This window comes from Phyllobates terribilis, unplaced genomic scaffold (genome assembly GCF_046119375.1).
Source record: "Phyllobates terribilis strain yellow unplaced genomic scaffold, ASM4611937v1 Scaffold_1__5_contigs__length_1240528914, whole genome shotgun sequence".
Taxonomy (NCBI): domain Eukaryota; kingdom Metazoa; phylum Chordata; class Amphibia; order Anura; family Dendrobatidae; genus Phyllobates; species Phyllobates terribilis.
Genome location: NW_027362761.1, coordinates 860,298,252 through 860,315,904, shown reverse-complemented (window position 1 = coordinate 860,315,904; position 17,653 = coordinate 860,298,252). Strand labels below are relative to the sequence as shown.

At 44.5% G+C, this 17,653-nt stretch overlaps 1 protein-coding gene across 2 annotated transcripts in view; it reads left to right on the top strand.

Annotated features, from left to right (window-relative positions):
- Positions 1-17,653, top strand: part of EMCN (endomucin) — a 237,336-nt gene that overhangs the window by 181,968 nt on the left and 37,715 nt on the right. For both annotated transcript variants that reach the window (XM_073655386.1, XM_073655378.1), the window contains exon 9: positions 3,929-4,018. In XM_073655386.1, the coding sequence (XP_073511487.1) occupies positions 3,929-4,018 (90 nt within the window). The remainder of the gene's footprint in view (positions 1-3,928; positions 4,019-17,653) is intronic.

Here is a 17,653-nt window from a genome sequence, read left to right as displayed (position 1 = left end):
TGCTGTCTGCTTGCCTCTGTTTCTGCTGCTTAAGGGCGGCGCCCGATCACTTCCTGCTTCTTGTAGCTGCTGCAGGCACACCCCTTGTGCATCCTCAGCCTATTGCTGTCTGTCACCTGGTATTTAACCCAGCTTCTCCCTGGAATCCATGCCTGAGCATTGTGTTCTGTCAGTTGGCTTCCGTCACTGATGTGCCAGGTCCTGTCTATGTTTCCTGCCTTGCGGTATCAATTCCCGTGTCTGAACTGTGTCCTGTCTGAACTATCTTCTAGTCTGTTGTCTTCTGCCTATCCTGGAGGCTGTATTTCCAGGCCAGTGTGAACACACTTCTAGCCTGTTCTTTCCGCCTTCTAGGGGCCGCATACCTAGACCCGTTCCTGTATCTTGCCTGTTCCTGTCTGAACACGCTCCTAGCCTGTTCTTTCCGCCTTCTAGTGGCCGCATACCTAGACCCGTTCCTGTATCTTGCCTGTTCCTGTCTGAACACGCTCCTAGCCTTTTCGCTCCGCCTTCTAGGGGCCGCATACCTAGACCCGCTCCTGTATCTTGCCGCTGTGTCTGTTCTTGTCTGAATACTCTCGTAGCCTGTTACGTGTTTTTCTCTATGTCCGTACCTTCTCTTTTCCTGCAGAATTTGATCCCGTACCTAACTCCTACTCGTTGTCCCTGTACTCCCGTTTGTGAGTTTAGAGTCCACTCACTACTTCATTGCAAGTATCCTGTGTGTACCTCGTTCTGCCTTTCCCTTCAAGTCTGTTCCGTGTGAACAGAGCCCTGTCCCCTCTGCTCTCCCTTTGCTCGCTGCTCTGGCAGTCTTGCTCTGCTCTGACCCTTTTCTCGCTGCTCCGGCAGTCTCGCTCTGCTCTGACCCTTTGCTCGCTGCTCCGGCAGTCTCGCTCTGCTCTGACCCTTTGCTCGCTGCTCCGGCAGTCTCGCTCTGCTCTGACCCTTTGCTCGCTGCTCCGGCAGTCTCGCTCTGCTCTGACCCTTTGCTCGCTGCTCCGGCAGTCTCGCTCTGCTCTGACCCTTTGCTCGCTGCTCCGGCAGTCTCGCTCTGCTCTGACCCTTTGCTCGCTGCTCCGGCAGTCTCGCTCTGCTCTGACTCTTTGCTCGCTGCTTCGGCAGTCTCGTCCTGCTCCTCTCTCGCTCACCGCTCCAGGCGGCCTTGTCCTGCTCCTCTCTCGCTCACCACTCCAGGTGGTCTCGTCTTGTTCTGCTCTTGCTCGCCGCTCTGGGCGGCCTCACTCTGCTGTTTGTCCACCGCATCTGCGGTTCTGTTCCTGAGTCCCAGTCTGTACTGGGTCCTATCCACTCGGTGCTCCAACCTGTCGTACCTGCCAGTACCTCCCTGCCAGCATACCAGTCGTGCTTGCCAGCATCCGCCAGTCTGCATACCAGCCATGTCTGCCTATATCCAGCAGTCTGTGTGCCAGCCTAGCCTGCCTGTTCCTGTATTCCCCTGTGTGGGTCAACAGCCGTGTCCGGGGTCTGTCCTGGAGTAGCACCTGGTCCCTCTGCTCGGTTCCTCCTTGGTGCACTGGCATCGTATGCCGGCGTGCGACCCTGGTCGGATCGGGTGGATACTTAGTTACGCCCCTCCAGGCATTCACTCTCCGGCACGGTCCAGTGGAATCACTACTTATACACGCACACGCCACTCAGCCCGGGCGTGTGCATTACAAAAATCCTCACCACACCTGTAGATAAATTTCCAAAGGGGTATCATTTCCAAAATGGGGTCACTTGAGGGGGATTCTGCTCTTCTAGCTCTTAGAGTCTCTGTATATGGAGTCTGCATAATATTCTAGGAAATTCTGCGCTCCATTAGGCAAATAGCGCTCCGTCCTTCCCGAGTCTTACCTTGTAGATAAGCAGGACTGTACAGCCACATATGGGGTATTTCTAGGTTCAGCAAAAATTGTGTGACAAATTTTGGTGCCATTTTTACCCATTTCACAGTGTGAAAATGTAAAATCTGGGGCTAAAGCAAAACTTTGGTGGTAAAAATGTAATTATTCTTTCTTCAGCGCCCAATGGTGTAAAATTCTGTGAGGCACATGTGGTATGAACATGCTCACTGCACCCCTAGATGAATTAATTGAGATGTGTAGTTTCTTAAATGGGGTCTCTTATGATGAGTTCTGCTGTTCTGGCTCCTTAGGGGCTCTGCCAATGTGACATGACGCCCTCAAACCAACCCATCAAAATATGAACTCCAATATGATGCTTCTTCCTTTCTGAACATTGCACTGTGCCTCAAAAGTAGTTTTTGATCACATATGGGGTATCGGCATACTCAGGAGAAATTGCACAACAATTTTGGGGTCCATTTTCTCCTGCTATCCTTGTGAAAGTGAAAAAGTTGGGGGCTAAAACAACATTTTTGTGGGAAAAATATGTCTTTTCATTTTTACAGATCCACATTGTAAAATTCTGTGAAGCACCTGTGGGCTCAAGGTGCTCACCACACATCTAAAAAAATTCTTTTAGGGGTCTAGTTTCCAAAATGGGGTCACTTGTGGGGTTTTTCCACTGTTTAGGCACACCTTAAGGGCTTTCCAAACTCGATATGACGCCCGCAGACCATTCCATCAAAGTCTGCGTTCCAAAATGTCACTCCTTCCTTTCTGCACCCTGCCATACGCCCAAACAATAGTTTTCCCCCCACATATGGGGTATCTGCATGCAAAGGAGGAATTGCACAACAAATTTTGGGGTCCATTTTCTCCTGTTACCCCTTTGAAAATAAAAAATTTGGGGCTAAAAAACATTTTTGTGGGAAAAATGGGATTTTTTGATTTTCACGGCTCCACACTATAAACTTCTCTGAAGAACCTGGGGGATCAAGGTGCTCACCATACATCTAGATAAGTTCTCTGAGGGATATAGTTTCCAAAATGGTGTCACTTGTGGGGGGTTTCCACTATTTAGTCACATCAGAGGCTCTCCAAACGCGACATGGCGTCTGCTAATTATTCCAGCAAATTTTACATTCAAATAGTCAAATGGCGCTCCTTCCTTTCCTAACCCTGTCATGCGCCTAAACAATGGTTTTCCCACACATATGAGGTATCGGCATGCTCACAAGAAATTGCACAAAAATTTTGTGGTCCATTTTTTCCTGTTACCCTTGCAAAAATAAAAAAAAATTGGGTCTAAAGTAACATTTTTGTGAAAAAAAGTTAATTGTTCATTGTTGTCTTCCACATTCCAAAAATTCCTGTGAAGCACCTAAAGGGTTAATAAACTTCTTGAATGTGGTTTTGAGCAGCTTGAGGAGTGCAGTTTTTAGAATGGTTTCACTTTTGGTATTTTCTGTCATAAAGGCTCTTCAAAGTCACTTCAAATGTAATGTGGTCCCTAAAAAAATGGTTTTGCAAATTCTATTGGAAAAATTAGAAATTGCTGCTCAACTTTTAACCCTTATAACTTCCTAACAAAAAAAAAATTTGGTTCCAAAATTGTGCTGATGTAAAGTAGACATGTGGGAAATATTATTACCACTATCATGAAGTACAATATGTCACGAAAAAACAATCTCAGAATCAGTGGGATCCATTGAAGTGTACCATAGTTATTACCTCATAAAGTGACACTGGTCAGAATTGTAAAAATTGGCCTGGTCATTAATGTTCAAAGTGTTTCCATACTAATTTAATGTAAAGGGTGCCAATACCAGTGACACAGCAAGCATTAGGTTTTTCTATTTTTCCCTCCCATTGTTTTTTGTTTTAAATAATTGTTTATCATTTGCTCTTTTGTATTTAACACAAGTGCTGTATACAAAAAATTGTTTCACTTGATTCATTTTTTTCAAAAGATATTCCACATTATATACTTATACTTCATGGGTGCCGATAATGATGAGCAGGACTGTATATTTGCTAGTAATTTAGTATAAAATACCCTTTACCATTTTTTCTTGCAGGAATTATTATCGGAGTAGGTTGTGTACTTGCTGCAGTTGTTTTTGTTGTCTTAATATTTCTATTCAAGATGTGCCAGAAAAAGCCCCCAGGTGAGAACAGTCTGTGAAAATTGTCAAAAAATTTTAGCATAAAAAATGGAGGTATACTGTATATTTGAACATTAAATAATTGACTTCATACATTCAATGATTTGCATACACCTACTCAAGATAAATACACAAATATATCTGACAGTAATTGAGATTCGTAATTGTGTTTTTCAAAAGGTGTCAACATTTTTAGCTTGAGAACTGATTAAAATATAATGGGGGGGAAATAAGTGGCCTAAGCAACATTAATTATTAAAGCTAGGAAATAAAAATGTCAAACATTAAGCAGATATTTAGATAACCTCATTTTAAAACTCTATTTCCTCAATACATGGGAGAATTAGCCAATCATTTTCTTCTTCCTCTGGTGGTTTAGTGAATTAAGTTTACCATGCATTGACTTAAACAGATACCACAGTTTAAGGGCCCTATTCATCAAAGCTTTTACGCCAAAAAAAGTATCATGGCATAAAAAGCTTTGAAAAGATGTAAAAATTTTCCACAACCCAAAGCTAATAAAAAAATGTGCATCTTTTGGCATTTTTAAGCCATTTTTGCCAAGGTCTGACAAAAAACACAGAGCTAGAGCTGTGGCAGGACAAGGGTGGGCCGAGGGTGGGATGAGGTGTGGCGACCAAGCTCATCAAACTCATGATGAGCGGTGGGTTACCTGATTCATTAGGAGGCATGTGCCTCTTAGTGAATCAGGGGCCTTGCACTCTCCCTCGCCCCCTCATCAAGACTGGGGCAAAAAAATGCCAGTTTTGTTGAATCAGGGTCTAAGTGTTTCATGACTGGACCTGGATTTCAGACTTTATTTTATTTCCAAAAGACAATGTGGTTAAGTCATTGTTATTGATCATACACGCATTTAAGAAAAAAATTAAAATTAGAAAAAAAATTAAATAATGCAGAAAACGAAGGAAATCTTAAAAATCGATGGTCTTACATAATAAGACAAAATGAAAAAGAAGTTTGTCCTTAAAAGGTCTTAAAATTAAGTAACTGCAACCTCAGATGAATAACAAAAGGGGACAAATTATACTGTGCTATTATTTATTTATCAAAAACTAGGCCAAAATGCAGATACTGTGTGGGAAAAAAATAAGTAGACCTCATTAATTAATATCTTCTAAAACCACCTTTCTCAAATATAACTTGAAATAATCGTTTTCTGTAAGACTTTATATATTTTTCATGTAGTTCTAGAGGAATTTCAGTCCAACTTTGCTTATTGGTTCATTGAGGTTTGTGGGCATTCCTTTATGCAAAGCTCTCTTAGGGTCCCACCACAGCATTTCAACTGGGTTCAGCCATTCTGATGTAGATTTGCTGGTGTGTTTTGGGTCATTGCCCTGTTACACAACCCAGTTATGCCCACTCTTTAATTCTGGATAGATGACCTCACATTAAGTACATCTTTCTTCTTCCATAGGAATTAAGAGAGTAAGTAGCAGCCAGGTGCAGCTAATTAAATGCTCTTTATTAATTGTTCATCAGTAAGTGTGATAATTTCTGTAAAAGTAGACATTTTGGCAGTTTACTGATCTGGAAGATTGAGGCATGTATTATCACAATGTTACACCACCATTAATCTGGAAAGGGTTTTAAGACCATTTCCAAACAATTTTGAGAATAAACTCTACAGTGAGATAGATTATTCACAAGTGGAAAACATTCAAGACAGTAAACAATTCTTTCGGGAGAGGATGTCCAAGCAAATTAACCCCAAGGTTAACCCCAATGCTCAGAGACACTTCAAAAACCTAAGAGCTACAGCTCAGACTCTCAAGATCTCAGCATGTTAAATGTTCAAGATCATGACAGTACAATTAGAAAAAGACTAAACAAACATAGTTTGTTTGGAAGGGTTTCAAGGAGAAAGCATCATATTTCTAAAAAGAACATGGCAGCACAACTAAAGTTTGCAAAGTTGCATCTGAACAAAACACAAGACTTCTACAACAATGTGCCTTGGACAGCAGAGACAAAAGCTTAAATACTTAGTATACTTAAATACTTGTATACTTAAATGCGCTGCATTGTAATGGAGGTAAGAGAGCCTTTAAGAGAATTCTTACAGGATGCTTCAAAGATGGAGAGAGATTGCCATCTGCTGGTCAGACACAGTCAAGCGGAACCAAGATGTACAAGGGAAGTTGAAGGGGGAGCAGATTTAGACGCTGGACCCAGCCAGGTGACTTCCAGGAAGGAATTCCTGGATATAAGAAGTCAGAGCGCCAAGCCTGAGAGGGTTTTGGCGCCAAGCAGCAGAGAGGAGCAGACATGCTCTCTATGTGCTGAGAAGCCCCGCGTGGCAGGCCTCAGCCAGAAGCCTGCGAGGTGTCACAGCCGGACACCAGTGGGTGAGCTCCAACACAGATGTGCCCCGAGTGCTGTGCCTACTGAGGAGAGTCGGAACCTGCTTGCGGTGCTGAGTGAGTTCGCGGAACCTGACGTCGCCCGCTGACGTATCCACGGCTTGAGAGACTACCTCCAACGGCCAGGAAGAGAGGAGTTGGGAGACGGCTGAGCCAGGAAAGTCACGCCAGTGAAAGCAGAGGAGCTGCATACATGAACAGGGGCCAGTTGGGTTTAGGTACTAAGGTTAGGAGGGGAACGGTTGGGGCGGAAGAAGCTAAACGTGATTTAATTGACTTTGTCCGCAAAAGACTTTCGGCCTAGCGGGATTAACTGGTGATCCCCGCTAGGGCCATATACAGAGTTAAAGAACTGACGTAGTGACTCCTGTAATTGGGTGCACCACACTACCTTGAGAGACTTCGTATTTTGTTAATATTTCAAATTATCGGTCATTACCCCTGTTGCCATTCCCTTGTTCAGCATACTTGTTATATCTATATACAAACTGTTTATATTCATCTCTGACTGTCCTCGCCTTGTGTCTCCGTGTGTTGCATTCCGGCACCTGCTTTACAGCATCACGTTTCACGAAAACCAGACACAGTTTATCAGCATGAAAACTTCATAACTGTCAAGCAATGATTAGAGAAGTGTTGATTTGGGCTTGTTTTGTAGCCACAGAATCTGAACACCTTGCAGTCATTGTGTCGACCATGATTCATGAACTCCTTTGTACACCAAAGTATTCTCAAGATATATGTGAGGAAATCTATCAAAATCTAAAGCTTGGCCAAAACTGGGTCATGCAACAGAACAATGATCTCAAGTTCACAAGCAAATCTACATCAGAATGTCTGAAAAAGGAAAGAATGAAGGTTTTGCAATGACCTACTCAAAGTCCAGACCACAACCCAACTGAAATGCTGTGGAGGGACCTTAAGGGTACGTGCAAATGGTGTCCTATAGACATTGGCGTACCCACATATCTTTTGCTACATGGAGACACTTCAGGAAAGTGTAGGCAGTGTTGCCCTGAAGCATCTGTCCTTGTGTCGTTTCCGGGGGCTTTGCCCTGGCGTTTTTTTCATAACTTCATACATACAGTAGTGTTCAAAATAATAGCAGTCCAATATGACTAACTAGATTAATCACTGTTTTTGGTATAAATTATATTACCACACATCAAACAATTTACCATTTGGTGCAGTCGATTCTAAGAAAACCAACAGACTCAGTATTCATGATCTGCATGTTTTTGAGTCTGTGTATTTGAATAATGAATTGAAAGGAGGTGTGTTCAAAATAATAGCAGTATGGAGTTCAATTAGGGAGGTCAATCATTCTGTGAAGAAACAGGTGTGAATAAGGTGGCCCTTATTTAAGGGTGAAGCCAGCACATGTTGTACATGCATTTCTCCTTGAAAGACTGAGAAATATAGGTCGTTTGAGACATTGTTCAGAAGAACAGTGTACTTTGATTAAAAAGTGTTACGCTCACGCCCAGACTGACTGGCGTGAGCGTGATTAGTGATCCCACTGTACCATGAACCGAGGAGTGCCTGGAGGGGCGTAACTAAGTATCAACCCGATCCGACCAAGGTCGCACGGTAGCTCAGTCGACTCCGTGAACCAAGGAGGAACCGAGCAGAGGGACAAGGTGCTACTCCAGGTCAGACCCCGGTCACAGCTGTTGACCCACACCGGAGAATGCAGGAACAGGCAGGTTAGACTGGCATAGAGACAGGTGGGTATTGGCAGGCACGGCTGGTATGCAGACAGGTGAATACTGGTAAGCACGGCTGGAATGCAGACAGGTGGGTACTGGCAAGCATGGCTGGTATGCAGACAGGTGGGTACTGACAAGCACGGCTGGTATGCAGACAGGTGGGTACTGGCAAGCATGGCTGGAGTGCAGACAGGGAGATACTGGCAAGCACGGCTGGAGTGCAGACAGGTAGGTACTAGGAGGTTGGAGCGCAGGCTGGATAGGGTCCAGTACAGACTGGGAGACAGGAACAGAGCCGCAGATGCGGTAGACAAGCAGAGTAAAGAGAAACCGCCGGAGCAGAGGACAAGGCAGAGCAGAGCGGAACCGCAGGTGCGGTGGACAAGGCAGAGCAGAGCGAAACCGCCAGAGGGGTGGACAAGGCAAAGCAGAGCGAAACCGCCAGAGCGGTGAGCAAGCAGAGCAGAGCGAAACCGCAGGTGCGGTGGACCAGGCAGAGCAGAGCGAAACCGCCGGAGCGGTGGACAAGGCAGAGCAGAGAGGAATCGCCGGAGCAGTGAACAAGGCAGAGCAGAGCGAAACCGCAGGTGCGGTGCACAAGGCAGAGCAGAGAGGAACCGCCGGAGCGGTGGGCAAGGCAGAGCAGAGAGAAACCGCTGGCGCGGTGAGCAAGCAGAGCAGAACAAAACAGCAGGTGCGGTGGACAAGGCAGAGCAGAGCGAAACCGCCGGAGCGGTCAACAAGGCAGAGCAAAGAGGAATCGCCGGAGCGGTGGACAAGGCAGAGCAGAGCGAAACCGTAGGTGCGGTGGACAAGACAGAGCAGAGAGGAACCGCCGGAGCAGTGGGCTAGGCAGAGCAGAGAGGAACCGCCGGAGCGGTGGACAAGGCAGAGCAGAGAGAAACCGCTGGTGCGGTGAGCAAGCAGAGCAGAGCAAAACAGCAGGTGCGGTGGACAAGGCAGAGCAGAGCGAAACCGCCGGAGCGGTCAACAAGGCAGAGCAAAGAGGAACCGCCGGAGCGGTGGACAAGGCAGAGCAGAGCGAAACCGCAGGTGCGGTGGACAAGGCAGAGCAGCGAGGAACCGCCGGAGCGGTGGGCTAGGCAGAGCAGAGAGGAACTGCTGGAGCGGTGGGCAAGGCAGAGCAGAGAGGAACTGCCGGAGCGGTGGGCAAGGCCGAGCAGAGCGAAACCGCCGGAGCGGTGAGCAAGCAGAGCAGAACAGGGCTGACGGTGCAGGCAGAGAGGACAGGGCTCTGTTCACATGGAACAGATAGGAAAATACAGGAAGATGGCTAGAACACAGGAGGTAGATACGGAGGAAGGGAAAAGGGACAAGCAGAACCAGATACACACAAGGTACTTACAATGAAGTAGCGAGTGGACACAAAACTCACAAACAGAAGTACAGAGACAACGAGTTGGAGTTAGGTGCAGGTTCAGACACAGCAGGAAAAGGGAAGGTTCAGACATAAAGACAAACAGGTAACAGGCTAGGAGACAGTTCAGACAGGAACTGACACTGCAACGAGATACAGGAACGAGCCTGGGTATACAGCCCCCAGAGGCGGAAACAGACTAGAAGTCAGAGATAACAGGCCTGGGTATGCAGCCCCCAGGGTGGCAGAAACAGACAAGATACAGGACAAGACCTGGCAACTCTGAGGCAAGGAGAAAACTGATAGATAGTGTTGCTCAGGCACCTCCTTCTGGGTGGAGGGGGTTTAAATATCCAGTGACTCACAGCAATAGGCTGGAGACGCATTAGGGGTGCGCCCACAGCAGCTATAAGAATCAGGAAGTAACCGGGCCGCCGCCCTAAGCAGTCAGACAAGAGACATGTACACAGCATGAACTGGAGCAAGGTTTGCAGGCTGGACTGATGGGTAAGATAGCGGTCTTGCATGGTGGGAGGTGGTGCACTATGCAAGCACGCCGCCAGGGATGTTACAAAAAGTTGATTGGAGAGGGTAAAACTTATAAAGAAGTGCAGAATCTAAGGGGTAACATTTCTCCTTGTGGAGAGCGATATGTTAAGCATGTCATGGTGAGGAGACTTTTAAAGCCACAATGCTCCTCTGGGAAATATGCAAATTGTCTCTTCAGAGAGGAAGAGGACAAGAACTCTAGTGCCACCTACAGGAAGTAGCAATCCTAAAAGTCAATTGTGACCCTTTAATGAGGCTTATCACATGACTTAGGATATAAGCCAGAACCAGAAACTCAATGTGCAGACACTGTGTTTCGGAGTACTGCCCCTCGTCAGTGCAAAGTGTGAGTTCTGGTTTGGCTGGGTGAGAGGCGTCAGACCGGTATCTAAGTGGTAACATTTCTCCTTGCGGAGAGCGACATGTGCAGACAATGATAGGCTGTTCAGCTAAAATTATCTCCAATGCTTTAAAATGGAAAGCAAAACCAGAGAGATGTGGAAGGAAATGGAAGACTACCGTTCGAATGGATCAGAGAAAAGACAAAATGGCTAAGGCTCAGTCAATGATCAGCTCCAGGATGACCAAAGACAGTCTCATGTTACCTGTGAGTACTGTAACAGTTAGAAGACGCCTGTGTGAAGCTAATCTCTTAGCAAGAAGTCCCCGCAAAGTCCCACTGTTAAAAAAAAGACATGTACTGAGGTGGATACAATTTGTAAAAGAACACATCAACTGGCCTAAAGAGAAATGGAGAAACATTTTGTGGACTGATGAAAGTACAATTGTTCTTTTTGGGTTCAAGGGCCGCAGACAATTCATCAGATGACCCCCAAACTCTGCATTCAATCTACAGTACACTCTGACAGTGAAGCATGGTGGTGCAAGCATCATGATATGGGCATGTTTCTCTTACTACGGTGCCGGATCTATTTGCCACATTCCAGGGATCATGGACCAGTTTGCATATATTAAAATACTTGAAGAGGTCATGTTGCCATACGCTGAAGAGGATATGCCCTTGAAATGGGTGTTTCAACAAGGCAACGAGCTAAATCTTGGTTCCAGTCCAGCAAAATTCAGGTTATGGAGTGGCCAGCCAAATCCCCGGACCTTAATTTGATAGAACACTTGTGGGGTGACATCAAAAATGCCATTTCTGAGGCAAAGCCAACAAATGCCTGAAAATTGCACGATGCAGTCAAAGCATCCTGGGCTGGAATAACAGTTGACAGGTGCCAGAAGTTGGTTGACTCTATGCAACATAGATGTGAAGCAGGACTAAAAAACTGTCGGTATACAACTAAATATTAGGTTAGTGATTCACAGGAATGCTAAATCTTAAAAAAAAAAAAGAGTACATATTGTGAATTTGTAAAGACAAATGTAGACACTGCTATTTCGCTATTTTTTTTAAAAGCCCAATGTTATTTTTTTGTTATTTTCTGTAAAGCAGTTAAAAATTATATACATTTCTCTTCATGTTTTTAATTATAAAACAGTGTGCAATGTTTCCAATGCCAGCATCCACCAGATAAATGGTCACTTCTAATAGACACTTCACAGCTTTTGAAACCTGAAGCAGTTAAATGAAGTGAAAAACAGAAAGAACATATGTACAGCAAATTGTTTTGTCATTTCTGTGCATATGTTCATTCTTTTTGTCATTTTTTCCATCTGAAAAAGATGTCATGTGAACATACCCTAAGAGCACTGTGCATTCATGAATGCCCAAAAACTTCAATGAACTAAAAAAATATGTTAAGAAAAGTCGGACAAAATTTATCAAAAACGATGTAAGAGACTGATAAAGTCATACAGAAAATGATTACTTCAAGTTATTAGATGGGGTGTACTTAATTTTTCATACACAGTTTCTGCATTTTTTCCTAGTTTTTGTTCAATAAATAATAGAACAGTGTAATTTGTCATCTTCAATGTTCATGAAAGTGATCATTCACTCGACTGTATTTTCTTCTCAGTGCCATCCATGGAAAAAATAACAGCACCAATGTTATTCAATAGGGCGGTTCATATGAGTGATTTTTTTTCTTGCAGAGACTGAATCTGCACATGAAAATAATCGCAGCATGCACTAGTTTCTTCCGGATGAGACTTGACTATGCAAGCCTATGGGTACGCAAAAAAAATTGGTTTCCATACAAAGCCACCGTATAGCACCCGACTTTTACAGTTACATTGCAACATAGGAGAAGGTATTTAGTCGTGTAAATTTTTAATAAGTTCTCTTATATAAAAATGAATTGAACACTAATTGCATTCGGATGACTGATGAGAAAAAAATCATTAAAGTTTTCTGGATGAAACTTCAACAATTTTTTAGATGTGGGTGTGAATTTAGCCTGAGGTTGTATTTACCTAGTTTTAAGATCTTGTAAGGGCCAATATTTTATTATGTCAAATTCAGAGAGGGAGTACAGTGACATGTAAAAGTTTGGACACCCCTGGTCAAAATTACTGTTATTGTGAACAGTTAAGCAAGTTTAATAAGAAATGATCTCTAAAAGGCCTAAAAGTTAAAGATGACACATTTACTTCGTATTTTAGAAAAAAAAAATACATTATATATACAGTACAGACCAAAAGTTTGGACACACCTTCTCATTTAAAGATTTTTCTGTATTTTCATGACTATGAAAATTGTACATTCACACTGAAGGCATCAAAACTATGAATTAACACATGTGGAATTATATACTTAACAAAAAAGTGTGAAACAACTGAAAATATGTCTTATATTCTAGGTTCTTCAAAGTAGCCACCTTTTGCTTTGATGACTGCTTTGCACACTCTTGGCATTCTCTTGATGAGCTTCAAGAGGTAGTCACCGGAAATGGTTTTCACTTCACAGGTGTGCCCTGTCAGGTTTAATAAGTGGGATTTCTTGCCTTATTATAAATGGGGTTGGGACCATCAGTTGTGTTGTACAGAAGTCTGGTGGATACACTGCTGATAGTCCTATTGAATAGACTGTTAGAATTTGTATTATGGCAAGAAAAAAGCAGCTAAGTAAAGAAAAACTAGTGGCCATCATTACTTTAAGAAATGAAGGTCAGTCAGTCCGAAAAATTGGGAAAACTTTGAAAGTGTCCCCAAGTGCAGCTGCAAAAACCATCAAGCGCTACAAAGAAGCTGGCTCACATGAGAACCGCCCCAGGAAAGGAAGACCAAGAATCACCCCTGCTTCTGAGGATAAGTTTATCCGAGTCACCAGCCTCAGAAATTGCAGGTTAACAGCAGCTCAGATTAGAGACCAGGTCAATGCCACACAGAGTTCTAGCAGCAGACACATCTCTTCAACAACTGTTAAGAGGAGATTTTGTAGAGCAGGCCTTCATGGTAAAATAGCTGCTAGGAAACCACTGCTAAGGACAGACAACAAGCAGAAAAGACTTGTTTGGGCTAAAGAACACAAGGAATAGATATTAGACCAGTGGAAATCTGTGCTTTGGCCTGATGAGTCCAAATTTGAGATCTTTGGTTCCAACCACCGTGTCTTTGTGCGACGCAGAAAAGGTGAACGGATTTACTCTACATGCCTGGTTCCCACCGTGAAGCATGGAGGAGGAGGTGTGATGGTGTGGGGGTGCTTTGCTGGTGACACTGTTGGGGATTTATTAAAAATTGAATGCATACTGAACCAGCATGGCTACCACAGCATCTTGCAGCAGCATGCTATTCCATCCGGTTTGCGTTTAGTTGGACCATCATTTATTTTTCAACAGGACAATGACCTCAAACACACCTCCAGGCTGTGTAAGGGCTATTTGACCAAGAGGGAGAGTGATGGGGTGCTACGCCAGATGACCTGGCCTCCACAGTCACCAGACCTGAACCAAATCGAGATGGTTTGGGGTGAGCTGGACTGCACAGTGAAGGCAAAAGGGCCAACAAGTGCTAAGCATCTCTGGGAACTCCTTCAAGATTGTTGGAAGATAATTTCCGGTGACTACCTCTTTAAGCTCATCAAGAGAATGCCAAGAGTGTGCAAAGCAGTCATCAAAGCAAAAGGTGGCTACTTTGAAGAACCTAGAATATAAGACATATTTTCAGTTGTTTCACACTTTTTTTGTTAAGTATATAATTCCACATGTGTTAATTCATAGTTTTGATGTCGTCAGTGTGAATGTACAATTTTCATAGTCAAGAAAATACAGAAAAATCTTTAAATGAGAAGGTGTGTCCAAACTTTTGGTCTGTACTGTATATGTATATATGTAGTCATTTTTTACATCTTAAAAATGACTAAAAGGAAAATGGACTGATGCAAACGTTTGGGCACCCTTGGAGATTTGTGTGCTCAGATAACTTTGACCAGGGTTTCAGACCTTAATTAGCCTGTTAGAGTTATTGCTTGTTCACTATCATCTAGTGATGAGTGAGTATGTTTTGTTTACCCTTTCGCTGAGTATACTCGGGCGAGCACCGAGTAGTTACAGCTGCTCGGTGATATGTTTGAATCACTCCCGTGTGCAGGATTTGCAACTGTTTGACAGCTTTATTACATGTATTACATGAAAGGACCCTACACGAAAGGGTTAACAAAACATACTCACTCATCACTACTATCATCATTAGGAAAGGCCAGGTGATGCAAATTTCCCAGCTTTATAAAAACCCAGCCTCCTCTAATCTAATGCCAAAAAAACAGCAGCCATGGCAGCTGCCTAGCAATCTGAAAATGAAAATGATGGAGGCCCACAAAGCAGGAGAAGGCTATCAGAAGATAGCAAAGCATTTTCAAGCTGCCCTTTCCTCAGTTCTACCAGGACTGTATGTCCTGGTAGAATGACCACAAGCGCACCATATGTAGAATTAGATTCAAGATTTTTAAGTAATTCGAAGTTGCACAAAAAGTTAGCTACTTTTGACATTTTAGTTCCAGCCAGCCTTACCAAGCTGGGCAGAACTGGGGCGTGGCGAACTCTGTCTAAGGTTGCCAACTTGACTTTTTCTTTTTTTTTGGACAGCTTATCAAAAAATCACGGACAGACAATATTTTTTATGGACACACTGGAAAACAAAGATAATAAATCATGATTATCAATGATCCATGTCTACAGCCCATAATTGTGAAATGTAGGCATTAGCTGCGTTCATTGTAAACTGTAAAATGATGATAACTATGGACACCTTAGATTTATTTTTATGGACAGGGCAAAAAAGTGTTTTAATTTTATGGACTGTCCTGGAATTTATGGACAATTGGCAACCCAGACTTCTGGAGCCTCTCTAAATTGTCTGCTCCCAGCCCTGCAGACATCAGTGTGCCTTCTAACAATTTCTCCCTCCACTTCCAGACTACTGAGCTTCCTGCATGATGGGTTAAAACAGCAGGAAGCTATGGCTGTGGCAGTGGGAGAACTATGCTTTGTATTGTATGCTGCCGCCCTGGTGCTGAAGCATACAATACCCCATAATTGAAAACAAATGCCGTTCAGTGAGGAAGCAGGAGGTCGGGTGCTGTGCTGTGACAGGCCGCCAATTTTGCCCTTGGTAATGTGACAAAGTCACTGGCAAAGTGCTGGAGGGGAGGTATGTTTTACTGAGTTTATTAGCCTCAGTGATTTAAACCCAGAAGTTTTGCTCCAGCACACTATGTGTTGTAAGGGGTTAAGCAGCCATTTTAAGGGCTAGGTTTTAGAGAACAACCATAGAGCGGGTCGGAGGTTGTTCTCCATCCCAGGGTGTGGTCTGGTGTTTAAATAGATGGCTTGCTAAGGCATTCAATGTTCAGTATGTCTGGAGAGGCTAGCTCCAGAGAGGTGGTGTTGTGTAACCTGAACCGCTGGCTAAACCCTGAGCGGGCGGATCCCCGCTACCAGAAGGACTGTGCTTTGTGTTGTAACTTTGTTTTGTTTTTCCTGTTTTGCCAAAAAGGCCATGTTTATTTTGATGGACTCTATGTGGGTTTATGCCATATTCTAAAAAACCAACAAGAAATTTAAAGAGACAGCGTTCCTGTGTCTACCTTCGTGTGTAGCTGAGTGAGCCCATCTACCACAGGTGGTGTCTGGAATGCGGGCAACATTCCAGGAACACATACAGCAGCTGTGGCAAGCCGCATGTCCTGGGTAAAGGCGGTCATAAGCCAGAAAATGATGACAGGCAGCATGGAGGACCTGATTAAGCACCTTTTGCTAGCCCAGCAGGAGACAAGTAAGCTGCTTATGCAACAGATTCACCAACAGCAGCAGTAGCAACAAGAACAGCACCGACAACAGCAGATGGAATTGCTCACAGAGGCAGGTATGTGGGAGGCCGGCAGCCCCTTCCTCAACCCCAGGTGATGACGCCTACGTTCAGAAGGCGAGCCATGCAGAAAATGACCCCAAGTGATGATATTGAGGCATTTTTTATTGTGTTCGAGAGGGTACCAGAGCGGGAAAAGCTGCCACCGGAGCAGTGGTTGGAGGTGCTGGCCCCCTATCTGACTGGTGCTCGGTTTCCTATGTCCTCCGAGCAGATGGACTGCAGCCTAGGGAGGCGCTGTTTGTTCTATGCCTGCCCTACCTCCAGTGTTGACTACCACAGTCATGTCCTGTGAACATAAATGGGGTACTGGTGTCAGGACTTTTAGACTCGGGGAGTTTGGTGACACTATTAAGGGCCACACTCCCCCACCAGTTGATACCCGGGAAAAATGTCGGCGTCCACTTTATTCACGGGGACTCCAAGGACTACCCTATTGCCAAAGTGACTGTGGAAATGAACTGTGGGGCTGAGTCCCATGTGGTCAAAGTGGTTAAGGACTTCTTACACCCGATGATTATAGGGTGGGACTTTAGCCTGTTCTGGGACTTATGGTGGAAAGCGGGGGTACCAGGTGACTCAGATAGGAGCCGGTGCCACCATGAAGAACCGTTATCGTAGTCGGAGATGGATGAGTTCCCCCTGTGTGTCCTTGCCAGTGATGAGGATGAGACGGTGACCCAGGAGGCTAAGATTCCTGAGTTGGGTGTTTCTGGGGGGAATTTTGGCACCGCTCAAATGCAGGATCTTTCATTGAAAGGTGCATATGACAATGTGACTGTAATCAATGGGGTTTCTCAAGAGCCAGGGGCTGACACCAGATTCCCATATTTCACATTAAATGAGAAGCTGCTTTATCGGGTCACTAAACCAAGAGGGGAAGTGATAGAGCAGTTTTGGTGCCGGGTTCCTATAAGCGTAGGGTGTTAGATTTGGCCCATTTTCATGTCTTGGGTGGGCATCTGGGAATAAACAAAACCGTAGAGCGGTTCCTGCAGAGGTTCTACTGGACTGGATGTCACCGAGACATTGTTCATTTCTGCCAGTCTTGCCCTACCTGTCAGCTAACTGCTCCAGTATCCCACTTCCACAGTCCCCTAGCACCATTGCCCATTATAGAGGTCCCATTTTATCGGATTGCCATGGACCTTGTCGGGCCTCTGGTTAAGTCAGCCAGGAGGCATCAATACATTCTAGTGGTGATGGACTATGCAGCACGATACCCGGAGGTGGTGCCACTGAGAAACTCCTCTGCCAGGAGTATAGTTCGAGAGCTAATGCATATTTTCTCCCGGACAGGCCTGTCGAAGGAGATCCTGACAGACCAAGGAACTTCTTTTATGTC